Genomic DNA, 12,879 nt, shown 5'->3' on the forward strand with positions numbered 1-12,879 from the left:
GCGGGGCGCCTGGCTGGCTCAGTTGGGGGAGTGTGACTCTCGCTCTCGGGGCCATGGGCTCGAGCCCCACGTTGGGTGGAGAGATTACTGAAAAAAAGAGTTAAAAAAACAAAGACCCCAAATGGCGTGTAGCCCTGGAGACCTGACGGTCACAAGAAAACTTGCTGTCCTCGTTGTCAACTGCCAGAGAACAACCAGCACCTGTCTTCTCTCGCGGACCCTTGCGACTAACGAAACACAAAATTGGCTGAAATCAGAAATGTGAGACGGTGTGGTGTGGCCACCGGAAATATTTTCTTTTTGTCACCCCAATTACTCCCGCAGCACCCTGGTGAGGTGGTGGCTGTTGCTGTCCTCGCTATACGGATGAGGACACCTGAGGAAACTGAGACTCAGCAACTCAACAGGTTAGCCAGCTAGCCAGGGCGAGCAAGCCGCGACGCAGACCCCGGCAGGCTGGCTCCAGAGCGCCCACGGCCATAAACCCGGCACATCGAACCTCAGTCGTGGCTATTTTTGCTTAGGACGAGGCTCCATTCGGTTGTTAAGGTTTGCAAAGTGTGAAGTCACTGAAGAAAATACTACCACAACTGATGCCAAGGTAGGGCCATAGTTGTCTCGGGACACGGGAGGGACTGAGACGGAGCCAACGGGAAGGCTCCGTGGGAACGGGAGACGCGAAAGAACGCGCCCCCTCAGCGGTCACGGATAATCGCAGCCAGTCCAGCACAAACAGAATGAAAGCCCTCGTAGGCCGCTCACGCAATAACTAATGTCAAGTCGCAACTGGGCACAGGGTGTCCGGCCGAGGCGGGGGAGGTGCCTGCGGCATTCAACAAGGGCCTCCCTGAGGAGGAAACATGTGGTTAGAGTCGTCAGGAGGACGCAGTCACCTTGCATCCCTTACCACCTCTCTGAAAACGAATTGGTCCGCAAACCTCTTTTAGTTAGTTTCTTACCCATCCTCCAGGGGCATGAGGCAGGGGCACTTATCCCTGAGACTCAGCGGGTGAGGTGACTAGGGCCCGCGATGCATTTAGGAACCCACAGAAATGATGGAGTGTCTGAATTCAAATGGGGGTGAGGAGAATGGCCGTGGGGCGAACGAGGGATATAAATCGAGCACGTTGTCGAGCGTAAGGCCCACCGTGGGAAGCTGTTTTCAATATTTAGGATATTAACGAGTCTTGGAGCATCGATAAAACAGTTCTGGCGGGGAAAACCACGGAGCCCTCAATCTGGTCTGCTCCCTTTTATTTGACAAGAAATAAGCATGCATACCATTAAGTGGAGTTCAGTATTTGCTCACAGGTTTCCTCTGTTGATGGAAAAGTGACATACAAAAGAGTGCACAAATCTCAAACTTCCATTTGTTGAGTTTTGACAAACCATATAAAACTATGTAGAGTCACTCTTTATCACGGATTCCTTGCTATACCCCAAATCTCTTGTCCCTTGTCTCTTTTCTGTACTCACCTGGAGAAACCAAAACCCTACATAAATTCAACTCTCCGACCAATAAAAATGTATCCCTGCCGTAAGAAAAATAAATAAATAAATAAATAAATAAGGAGAAGAAAAAGAAAAAGAAAAAGGAAACAACCAACAAGAAACGAAATTTATTTAGGGGTGCCTGCGTGGCTCAGTCGGTTAAGCATCTGGCTTTGGCTCACTTCATGATCTTTGGGTTCCTGAGGTCCAGCCCCCCATCGGGCTCTCTGCCTTCAGCACAGAGCCCCCTTGAGATCCTCTGTCCCTCCCGCCCCGCCTGTGCTCTCTCTCAAAATAAATAAAAACAAAAGAAGTAAACTTCATTTATTCCCTCAGCGAGGGCTCAGGAAGATCTTTCTAGAAAAACCGAGAGGCTGAAGGAAGGGAGAAATGGCGGCGGGAAATTACCCGCGTCCCAAAGGTCCCAACCCTTGAGGGACATGCATGCTTGTATAGAGAAATCTATACCCAGAGGCATAGCTGCTGTGTAGGAATGTTTCAGGATACGCAGTTACAATGAGACAAAGAAACAAATATTTGAAAAAGAAAAAAAAAAGCAGGAGCTTTGTGCACTTTAAGCAGCCTTGAATGCACTGTGCAGGTTTGTAGCCCTGCACCGAGATGTAGCTTCATCACTAAAATTCTGGAGGCACCGGACTTTCCCAAGGGGCACGTGTGGTTTTATTTGCATAGTGCATCTGAGCACCAGGCACGATCACCAACCCCAAGCCCCAGCTCCTGTTCCCGGGTACCCGGGAGTTTGGCGGGCTCTAACTTCAGCATCTCGCTGAAAAAACTCAGAGTGTGCCACCTCAGAGCTGATCACATTCGTTTGATGACTATTCGCTGCTTTGTACCGGCTGCTAGGTCCAGAGGTTGGGGGATGGGGGTGGGGCTGGCCCAAGAGAGATTGTCCCAACTTTTCTGCCAGGTCTCCACCTAGGGTGAGGTCTGTCTCTCACCCTGTGGAAATAGGCAAACACAATGCAGCACAGCCCCTTGCTCGGGAGTGGGGGAGACATGCCGCCAGTTTGGGGGACACGAGCTAAGCTACAACCGAAGCCGCCAGCTCTGGTTACCCATAGTCCCCTCCGATGCCTTAGAGCAAGTGCTCCCCACCCCAGCCCTCTTGGCAGGAGCACCCGCCCACTTGGTGCCCAAGCCCAGCCGCATGCGCACCTCGGCGAGCCCAACCCCCACTGAAGGGTGGTATATATAAAGCGCCTAGCGGGACGCTGGGTAGCTGAACTCGACGGCACGGCAGCGTAGCCACCGCTTCACGTGTGACCCAGCGATCCAGCAGATCCAGACGCAGATCCACACAGGACGGCAGAGGGATACTATGGATCCTTTCAACCAATTCAAGCGCGAAGTCACGGGCTTCCCCAGCCTGGGAGTCGACGAGGACCGGGAAGAGCTGCGTGGTCTGTGCCAGCGTCTTCGCCACGTCCCAGAAATGAAGGGTCCCTGGGCGAGGGGAGCGGTCTGGCCACCCCTCAGATGCCTCCCCTGGTCTCCTCCCCACAGCCCGGGCTCTGATGCTGATATCTATCTCTGGATTTCTTCTTTTGCAGAAAGCAAGCAAGTGGCGATGTCGCTTACCAGAAACGGAGAGGCGGAGAAAGCCAAGGCCGAGTTCGCACCTGAGCAGCAGGCGGCAGGCATACGAATCAAGGAGGAAGAAGACAGCGGCGACGACGGTGCCGGTTATGGCCACAGCAATGGCAGAGAAGGGGCCGGCAACGTGGGCGCTGGATATCCGTGGCCCCCGGGCTGCGAAACCCGCGATGTGGGCTGCGGCCGCAGCCCACGGCAGTTGGAGCCAGTGGAGCCGAAGCAGGAGGAGCACTTGCCCCCCGCCGCGGCTCCGGCTCCGGTTCCGGTTCCGGCTCCGGCTCCGGCTCCGGCCCCCGCTCCAGGAGGGAGGCAGCCGGCGGGCCCCCGCATCGTGTTCACCCCGCTGCAGGTGCGCCATCTGGAGAGCTTGTTCAACTACACCCAGTATCCCAGCACCACCATGCGGTAAGTGGGCTTCTGCGCTGGGCGCCGGTGCGGGGTTCGGGGGGAGTGGCTGGGGTTGGTGGGGACGGCGCGGGGGGGGGGGGGGCGGGAAGAACGGGGTGGGTCTGTGGCGGGGGGAGACCGCGGCGGAGACTGGCGGAGGGGAGCGACGGCGGGAACGGGACGGCGAGTGGGGGGGGCGGGGGGGTGGCGGCGCGGAGGCTTGTCACGTGTCTCTCCCCTCGTGGCTGAAGTAAAACCGACCGGGCCCTCGAGGCTGCCGGTCCCGCGCCTCCCTTGGTTTAGGCGGGAGCTGAGGTCTCTGCGGGTGGGGACCAAGGGGGACGTTCAGGTGGAGTGGAACATCTGGAGCCGGGAAACTGTCCGCTGCGGCTAATAGAAGAAAGTCCTAGAAAGTCCTACTAGAACCGGGGGGGGGGGGGGGGGGGGGGGCGGCGGGGGGGGGAAGGGGCGAGGGCGAGAAGTCTGAGACGCGGGAGCAAACGGGCTAGTAGGATCCCGCCTTTGCTTAAAATGGTGATAAATCTGCTCGTTGTGGATTATTTCTGCACCGGTTTTTAGTGTTATTTTTAAATTATTTACGTATTTGAGGTAATCCCAACTCACTAAAGTAATCCCAATTTATGTATTTTAAATACACCCAACGTGGGGCTGGAACTCATGACCCTTGACGTCGAGAGTCACAGGCTCCTGCAACCGAACCCGCCAGTCGGCCCTGCCCTGATTTGGATATTTTTAAATAGTGCGCCCGAAAACGGTCTCGAGTAGTGAATGTTCTGCATTCCCTTAAACTTTGCTAGAGGTCTTTAAAAATAATTTAAAATTTAAAAATGAAGAAAAGGGGCACGGCTGGCTCAGTCCGTAGAGCATATGAATTTTGATCTCGAGTCGTGAGTTCAAGCCCCATTTTGGACCCGTAGCCTACTTACGAAAACCGTAAATCCGGCGCCTGGGTGGCTCAGTGGTTGAGCGTCCCACTTCGTCAGGTCGAGAGATCTCTCAGCGTTCTGGGATTCCAGCCCCACCTCTGACTTTGCCTGAAATGCTTTGGATTCTGTCTCCCTCCCTGTTCACCCCTTCCACGCTTGCGCGTGGCGCTGTCTCAAATATAAATAAACATTTTAAAAAAAGAAAAGAAAAAATAATAAAATTGAAAAAAATTAAAATTAAATCGTGCCGACGGAAAAACTGCCTTCAAAGGAAGCCTCAAGCTACCCCTTACAGAATAGTGGGGGCGGGGGTGGGGGGGGAGAGTGTGTGTGTGTGTGTGTGTGTGTGTGTGTGTGTGTGTGTTGGGGGGTGGATGGTGGATGGCAGGGGGGAAGTTAGTGACAGAAAAATGTAACAAAGCACGACCAAGGAATAAACAGCAGTTTGTGCCATCCTTTAGCCTCTAGTGGGCATGTACTCTTAACTGGGTTCATTACTGATAAAGAGAGATGGGGGAGGGGAAGGGATGGGAGGGGAGGGGAGAGACAGAGAGAGAGAACGCATGTTGTTTTAGGGCTCTAATTTATCATTATTTTTTTATTAAAAAATTTTTTTTTAACCTTTATTTATTTTTGAGACAGAGAGAGACAGAGCATGAATGGGGGAGGGTCAGAGAGAGAGGGAGACACAGAATCGGAAACAGGCTCCGGGCTCTGAGCTGTCAGCACAGAGCCGGACACGGGGCTGGAACTCACAGACCTCGAGATCATGACCTGAGCCGAAGTCGGACACCCAACCAACTGAGCCACCCAGGCGCCCCTTAAGGCTCTAATTTAACCCATAAATTGGGTAAGAGCAATGACTGAAAGTCCACACAGATAGTTCCTCAGTCAGATTCTTTTTCATTTTGGTGTTGATAACACTAAAAGAAACTGAATTAGAATGTCACGTGTTCTTGGGGACTGTGCCTCCTTTACCCACCAAGACTTGGCTTCCCTTAAATTCTTTGTCAACGGAACCTCACTGTAAATCCTGAAATGGCGTGACTTTTCCTAGTGCAGAAACTGGTTCATAAAATGTCACTGACATCTCCCCGAAAACAATTTTTCAAAAGATGAATGAAAAATGCTGTATTTTAACTCACCGCCAACTCCACATACTGATCCTTGCGATTTTTCTCCCCTCAGCCAGGAACTTTCGAGATTCATGAATGTGCCTGTAGCCAGAGTGCAGGTCAGTAACCCCGAAAAAAACAATTTCGCTGGGAGCCATTTTAAACCTGTTTCAGGATTTGGGGCACCTCGGTCATAGACTTTCTCACGTTTCTGTGTTTTCGTTGCCTTTTTTAGATTTGGGAAATAAGTGTTGAACTTTTGGGTCTTGCGGAGGGGAAGGTGGGGTACATAAAGCCCAGGTTTTGGAAATTGCCCATTACCAGAGGGAACATGATTTCCTAAAGGAATGAAAAAATTGGTATAGTATAGTATCCCTTGCATACACATATATATATACACCTTTGTCTAAGCTACACCTTACTGTATGTACTTTCATAGGTCACTAAAGTAGACTTATAATACACATATTTTTATAATTATATGTCACATGTATAGTATACTGATTTTTATGTGCAATATGTATTTACGTGCTAATATAACTATATATGTATTTTATATATATTATAAATACAAAAATATGTGTGTAATGTAGTAAATATAAATTATATAAGATATACAATACATTTAACTCATAGAATAATGCTTATATTTATCTAAAGTAGAAATACACTTAATATATAAATGTACATATAAAAAATATGTAGTATATTGCACGTATATTCCTTTTTTGAGTTTATTTATTTTGAGAGAGAGAGAGAGAGAGAGAGTCTGTGCGAGCAGGAGAGGGGCAGAGAGAGAATCCCAAGCAGGTGCTGAGCTGTTAGCACAGAGCCTGACATGGGGACTAAATTTCCCGAACCCTGAGATAATGACCTGAGCAGAAATCAAGAGCTGGACGCTTAACCAACTGAGCCACCCAGGCGCCCTATGTGGTGGTTTTCCTTTTGAATATGATCTTTTGCTCTAGGATCCAGACTAAAGCAATTTTATTTTTTAATTATAAAATTCGTTTGATTTATTTTTTAAATTTTATTTAAAAATTTCAAAAATGTTTTTTATTTTCACTGCTTACTGCTTTTAGTTAAAGTACCTGGGTCTCCTGTTGTTGGTTTCCTTTTGTTTTGTTTTGTGTTTTGTTTGTTTTTTAACATCTATGATTTGTTACTCTAGGATTTGGAGTAAGGCAGTTTTATTTTTTAATGAAAAAATTCTTTTATTTCAACATTTTAAAATTTAATTAATTCCAATTTGGAGCTATTGCTTTTAAGTGTTTGGTAAAGGGGTGTGGAGAGTGGCAGGCCTCCACTTTAATTTCCCAGAATTCTTTGATCTGTCAGCCTGAAAACATAGTTAAAGAGTAGATTGTGCATTATGGTAGACGTGGGAGGGGGGAGTCGCAACCTCTGAAATCTGTCCAAGACAAAATAAACTCAAACAACAATTTCAAACAAGGTTGCATCAACTCAACAAAGGGGGAAGCCAGTCTAACGAGGTGGAGGGTAAGGGGAGAATTATTTGGGGATATCACTCACGTTCCAGTTTGTGAGAGTACCAAACGCATCAGCGAATGGTCCTTCGAGGACTGTCTGACACCTGAGATTTTGGTCTTCTTTTTCTGTTTTTAAGTGTACTTCTTTATTTTGAGAGAGGGAGAGACAGGGGGCACAAGAGCAGGAAGGGGGCTCCCAGCTTGCCGCTGTCAGCGTGGAGCCCTCTTAGGATCCTCTGTCTCCCTCTCTGTCTGCCTCTCCGGCCTCGCCTGCTCGCGCTCTCTCTCAAACATAAACAAACATTAAGAAAATTGAATCTCTTAACTGCCATACGTACCACGTGGCAGTGTTAAGTCTAGTCGTTATGTTACATTATCTTCCTGGTACGTATTTATCTCAAAAGTGGCAATTTTTACCTTGTGACCGACTCTAGGCCCTTCCTCCACCCACGCTTCTAGCACTCACAGATCCGATGTTGCTCCATGAGTTTGTTGAGCTTTTTTTTAGATTCCACATATAACTGAGAACATAAAGCGTTTGTGTGAAGAACATTTTAATGGGTGTCCCCTCGACCATTTTGCGAGTACAGTTAAGAGCTGTTTTGATAACCCAGTATTAGGTATGTGGAACTAGTATCGGCGTCTACCTCAGTTAGGCTGCTTTGCACTTGTGTAGACTTGGCCTCTGGTAAACTTGGATCCCCCAAAAGGAGCTCCCAGCACTGGTTTCTTTAGACTTTTCATATTCAAGCAGCAGAAAGACCAAGTAACTACTAAGCTGGGAGAGGGAAAATGAGGCCACAGAGAGAGTAGAGGCCCTTAGTCTCCAGTAACCTTTGCCAACTGGGAATGTCTACAAATATTAAATACAAAGGAATTCCATTAATACGATGTGGAAAGGACAGTGGAGTCCAAAGGACAGGTGTTTTGTTTTGTTTTGTTTTTTGTACTGTTCATAGCTGGCAGATAGGCGGGAGGAGCCATTTTGCGACTCCTCTCCCACATGCTTAGCTGTCTTCCTAAAGTGTCAGTTTCGCCTTGTTGCCTTAAGAATACCATATGATTTCACTTATGTGTGGAATCTTACCGAACAGACAAAACAGAAGCAGACTGTAATACAGAGGAGACTGGAGATTGCGGGGTAGGGGGAGAGGGACGGGCAAAATAAGTGAAGTGCATTAGGAGGCGCCAAGTTCCAGTCATGTAGCAAATCAGTCCCGGGGATGAAAAGTACAGCAGAAGGAATATAGTCAAAATACAGCAGTGACTTTGGATGGTGATGATGGTGATTACACTGATCGTGGGGAGCATTTTGTAAGGTAGAGGAATGACGAATCACGGTGCTGTCCACCTGAAACTACTATAATATTGTATTGTCAGCTATGCTTCGACTCAAAAAAGAAAGGAGAAGAAGGGATGGGATGGGGCTCTCCTGGTGGAGGAGAGGGGCTTAGGGGGCCCTGCCCTGCTGGGCAGCAGTGGCTCCTGTCCAGGGTCCTGGAACTGTAGCCAGAGCAGAGGGCGCTGACCGGGTGCTGAGCCCAGGGAAGTCTGGAGGGTGGGGCAGGGTGGAGGGTGCAGAGTGGACAACGGTGGTGTGCCTCTTTGCCCCCGAACTGTTGGCTGGGCAGAGATTTTGAGAACTTGAGTAAGTGTGGTCCTAGTCAGGCTAAACCGTCGTTGCCCCCGAAGTGTAAAACACCCAGGTGCTGTCCGGTGCTTCAGCTTAACTTGTGTCCCAGCAAGACAAGCCACAGGCTCCTGGGCCCTCCAAGCCCAAGCCTCGATCACAGTACCATCCTTCAACTATGAAGAGGTTTCAGAAAATGAATGAGCCTTTAGTCATCCTTCAAAGAAACCTTTGGTTTCAAAATCCCACACGTGCCTGTGGATTCTTTACTGCACATTGAAGACGGGCTTTGCAAACTGGGGGTTGTCGCCCCAGCAGGACTTTATGCTGAGCTTCCCCACAAGCAGGGTGACACTAGCCTAGTGATTAGGAGTCAGTGGCAGCTGGACAGCTGAGGGCCAGCTGTCAGGACACAGCCCAGCACGTGTAAGAGTAACAGCAGGGACGGAGTGCCATTCCTCAGCTACACCTGTTTGTCAGGGTGGGGAAAAATAGTACGCAAGGTGGGAGGACAGAGTGAAAGCAATAAGCCGAGCCACAGCCTGGCACATAGTGGGTGCCGTCTGAGGGTGAGCTGAAGGGAGACCCCTCGGTGCTAACTTTCCTAGGATAATTTAGCAACAAGGACGTAGCTTCCCTGGTGCAGTTTAAAACTCTGAGGGTGTAGAGAGTAGCCTGCTGGGTTTTTGTTTTTTTTTTCATGTATGACATTCAATGCTCAACATACTAAAACGATCCTTTTTTTCTCTCTGATTGAAGGTTTGGTTTAAGAATAGGAGGGCCAAGTTGAGAAGACAGCAGAGGGCACTGAGGTACAGAAACATGCCCCCCATGGCCATGGCCCCCCCTTTCAACTTTAACGTGGGTGGACCCTACCGTGGCATCTTCAATCGGGGGCCAGATTGTATGTGGATGCCTCAGGAGCCAATGATGCCTGGGCCACCTCGCCCGCCCATGCCACCCTTTCCTCCTATGTTCCTGCCTCCTCCTCCCTGGTTGCATCCACCTTTCCCTCCCTGTGGCTGCCCTCCACTGTTTCATCACTGTGGCTGCCCTCCACCTTTCCCTCGCTATGGCTGTCCTCCTATGGCCCATCCTGGTGCGGTACCACCCGTGGCTCTTCCTTAATCCTTTTCCCAAAGAATGGGATCTGTGGCAGTTTTTTTCCGAGGTGTTTTTGAGCCAGATTCAAGTTTCTGTATCTGTTGCCATAACGAATAGTTCATTCAATGTGTGCTGAATGTATTAAAGAGAAGTCAAATTCACTGACCCTCTATTTTAGGGCACTTTTTACATTTTCAATAAAGTTGTGAATTCTCTACAATTGCTTTTGCGTGTGGTGTGGGGTCAGTCAGTTGCATGGGCAATGCCATTCATAGGGAAAGGCGAGGACACCTGCTCTCACGCAGCACTGTCCCTGAGCCACCATCGGCAGGCCAGGCACATCCCCGAAGGTGCCCACGTGCCCGGGGCAGGGTTACAGAGACCCACCCTCTCCTCGGCCACCCCGTCCTCCCGCCCCGCGCGCAAGCCCGACCCCGCAGAGGTGCAGGACCGGGCGGCGTCAGCCCCTAAGGAGGGACCGGCGGGCTTCCGGGCGGGGCTGGGCCCCAGTCGCCCCGAGGAGCTGGGGCACAACCGAGCACTGGCAGGGAAACTCGGAAGGGGCTACTCACAGCTCCCGGAGAAGCGGCAGCCGGGTGTGCATCTGGTGCTCTCCAAGTTGCGTCCGGCGCCTGCCCCGCGGGCGGACCAGACCGGGCCGCGCGGCCTTCCAGCGGGAGGGTCCGACGCCTGCGGAGGCACCGCGAGGCGAGACCCCCTTCCAGGCCGGCGCTGGGCTCGCTCTCTCTCCCCTCTCCCCCACTCCCCAGGGGTGCAGGGCCCGGCATCGCTCGGCCCCCAGCTCGCAGCTGCCCGGCACCTTTCCGCGAAATCCTTCCTATGGCCCGCCGTCCTCGCGTGCGGTCATTTCAAGTCCGCAGCTGAGAAAGGACCTGGGTCTTTGTCCCCTCGGACTTGGGGTGGCGGAGGGGCTCCTGCGGAACCCAGACCGTGTACCTGGTGCCCGATCGGGTTGTTTACACTGGCACACACAGCCCTTCTCGTTGCCAGGACGACCCCGGCCCCGGGGACGAGTTTTGCCGGTGCACCCAAAATGTCTCCCCCCGTCCCCCAGGTTTGGGTTGTGGCGCCGCAGCGGGGTCTGTGAGCCGGGGCGTCGCAGATCTCCCGGATCTGATATCGGGGGCCACCACCCCCCCCCCGGGCCCCCCCCTCCCCCCCGCGGTGGCGATGGTTCCAGGCCGTGGCCTCGGGTTGGCGGAAGCGTAGGCTCCCATCGAGGCCGGTCCCCCGCCCCCTGCCCCTCCCCCAGCGCTGCGAAGCCGCAGGCTGTCTGCGTAGCCGCCGCCGTGACTCACCTTCTTCTTCCTTGCCGGGACCTGGACGGCCTGGGTCTGTAGCCGTGGGCCCTCCACCCAGGCTCCGCAAGCCCATCCTACATCTCCCCGGGCAGGTGTGTTTGCAGGAACAGTCTGGGCACCATCGTCGTTTCTGACCCCAGGATCCTTGCGTGTAAATAGCAATTTTTGAAACCACTTCTGGTATGTATCTTGGTTGATAATCGCGCTATTTCTTTTTTTTGTGCATTTTAGTAGTGCCAGACGCTGGAGGGAAACTGGGTATTTTAAAAATTGTATTAATTAGTATTCTATTTTACAGTTTTCTATTTTAACGTCTTTGCCTTTGTTATATATTGTAGTCATTTTGTGCATTGTGTACTGTATTTCGCAGTGCATTTTATATTCTATTTTATCGTTATTTTTCTTTATTATTTTAATTTTGAGTGTATATTTTTTGTTTTTTATTTCAAAAAATTTTAATTGAAGTGTACTGGATCTAAAAAATATTAATTTCACATTCACAGCGTAGTGATTCGACAATAATACGCATTTGGAAATGCTAGCCATGGGGGTGTAGTTAACCATCTGTCACTATACGAAATTAGTGCCATATTATTAAGTATATTTCATAATCTATACTTTTCATCTGGAGTCGTATTTAATTTTTTAACTGGAAGTTTGTACCTCTTATTCCCCTTCACCTATTTTGCCCATCCCCCCATCCCCTCCCTTCTAGCAACTTCGTTCGTTCTCTACATTTTTGATTCTCTTTGTTTTGTACATGGATTTTTTTTTAAAGATTTCACTTAAAAGTGAAATCATTTGGTATTTGTGTTTCTCTGTGTGACATTTCACTTAGCATAATACCTTCTGCATCCATCCATGTTGCCACTAATTGGTAAGGTTTCATTCTTCAGTATGGCTCAGTAAATATTCCATTGTGTATGCATTCAACCTTTTCTTTATCCATTCATCCATAGAGGGATACTTAAATTGATTCCTTGTCTTCGTTATTGTAAATAATAGTGCAATAAACATAATAGTGAATATATTTTTTCATATTAGTGTTTTTGTTTTCTTTTGGGTAAATGCCCAGAAGTAGAATTACTGTATTGCATTTTTAGTGTTTGAGGAACCTCCACACTGTTTCCCATAGAGGCTGCATCAATTTACATTCTCACCAACAGTGCACAAGGCTTCCCTTCCCTACACATACCCATGTATCACTGTATCACTTGTTTTTTCTGCTTGCGACACTGGGCATTCTGACTGGTGGTAGGCGATATTGTGGTTTTGACTGCATTTCTCTGATATTTAGTGATGTTGAACATCCTTTAATGTATCCATTGGTCATGTTTTTTTTTTAAGAAAAATGTTTATTTAGGCACTCTTCCCTTTTTTGATTGGATTTTTGTTTTGGTGTTGGGTTATATGCGTTGATTATAAATTTTGAATATTAACCCCTTATGAGATATACAATTTGCAAATATTTTCTGTATTCTGGAGGTTGCCTTTTTTGTTGTTGATGATTTCCACTGCTGTGCAAAAGCTTTTTAGTTTGATGTAGTCCCATTTATTTATTTTTGCTTTTATTTCCGGTGCCCGGGGAGACAGACATATCCAGAAAAATACTGCTATGGCTGACGTCTGTAAATTTACTGTGTTTTTTTAAAGGAGTTTTATGGTTTCAGATCTTAGATTTAGGGCTTTAATTTATTTTGAGTTTATGTTTGTGTATTGTGCAAGAGAGTGGTCCAGTTTTATTCTTTTGCATGTAGCTTTTCATTTTCCCAGCAC

The 12,879-nt window shown here is 49.2% G+C and overlaps 1 protein-coding gene and 2 long non-coding RNA genes across 4 annotated transcripts in view; 2 read left to right on the plus strand and 1 right to left on the minus strand.

Annotated features, from left to right (window-relative positions):
- The first annotated feature begins 2,829 nt into the window (after positions 1–2,829).
- LOC125157268 (homeobox protein ESX1-like) lies at positions 2,830–9,953 on the plus strand. The gene is made up of 4 exons (XM_047843819.1): positions 2,830–2,915; positions 3,066–3,513; positions 5,631–5,676; positions 9,437–9,953. Exons 1-4 carry the CDS (start codon positions 2,834–2,836, stop codon positions 9,803–9,805), a joined length of 945 nt encoding a protein of 314 aa, XP_047699775.1. The 5' UTR covers positions 2,830–2,833; the 3' UTR covers positions 9,806–9,953.
- LOC125157270 (uncharacterized) lies at positions 3,678–10,513 on the minus strand. Its single transcript, XR_007148939.1, has 3 exons — positions 10,354–10,513; positions 5,588–5,659; positions 3,678–3,885 (listed from the first exon to the last, which is right to left on the minus strand). It is a non-coding gene; the product is annotated as an uncharacterized LOC125157270 (long non-coding RNA).
- A 627-nt stretch (positions 10,514–11,140) lies between these two features.
- Positions 11,141–12,879, plus strand: part of LOC125157269 (uncharacterized) — a 68,208-nt gene continuing 66,469 nt past the window's right edge. For both annotated transcript variants that reach the window (XR_007148937.1, XR_007148938.1), the window contains exon 1: positions 11,141–11,283. This is a non-coding gene — a long non-coding RNA (uncharacterized LOC125157269). The remainder of the gene's footprint in view (positions 11,284–12,879) is intronic.

The sequence above is a fragment of the Prionailurus viverrinus genome, chromosome X (assembly GCF_022837055.1).
Source record: "Prionailurus viverrinus isolate Anna chromosome X, UM_Priviv_1.0, whole genome shotgun sequence".
In the NCBI taxonomy this organism is placed as follows: Eukaryota; Metazoa; Chordata; class Mammalia; order Carnivora; family Felidae; genus Prionailurus; species Prionailurus viverrinus.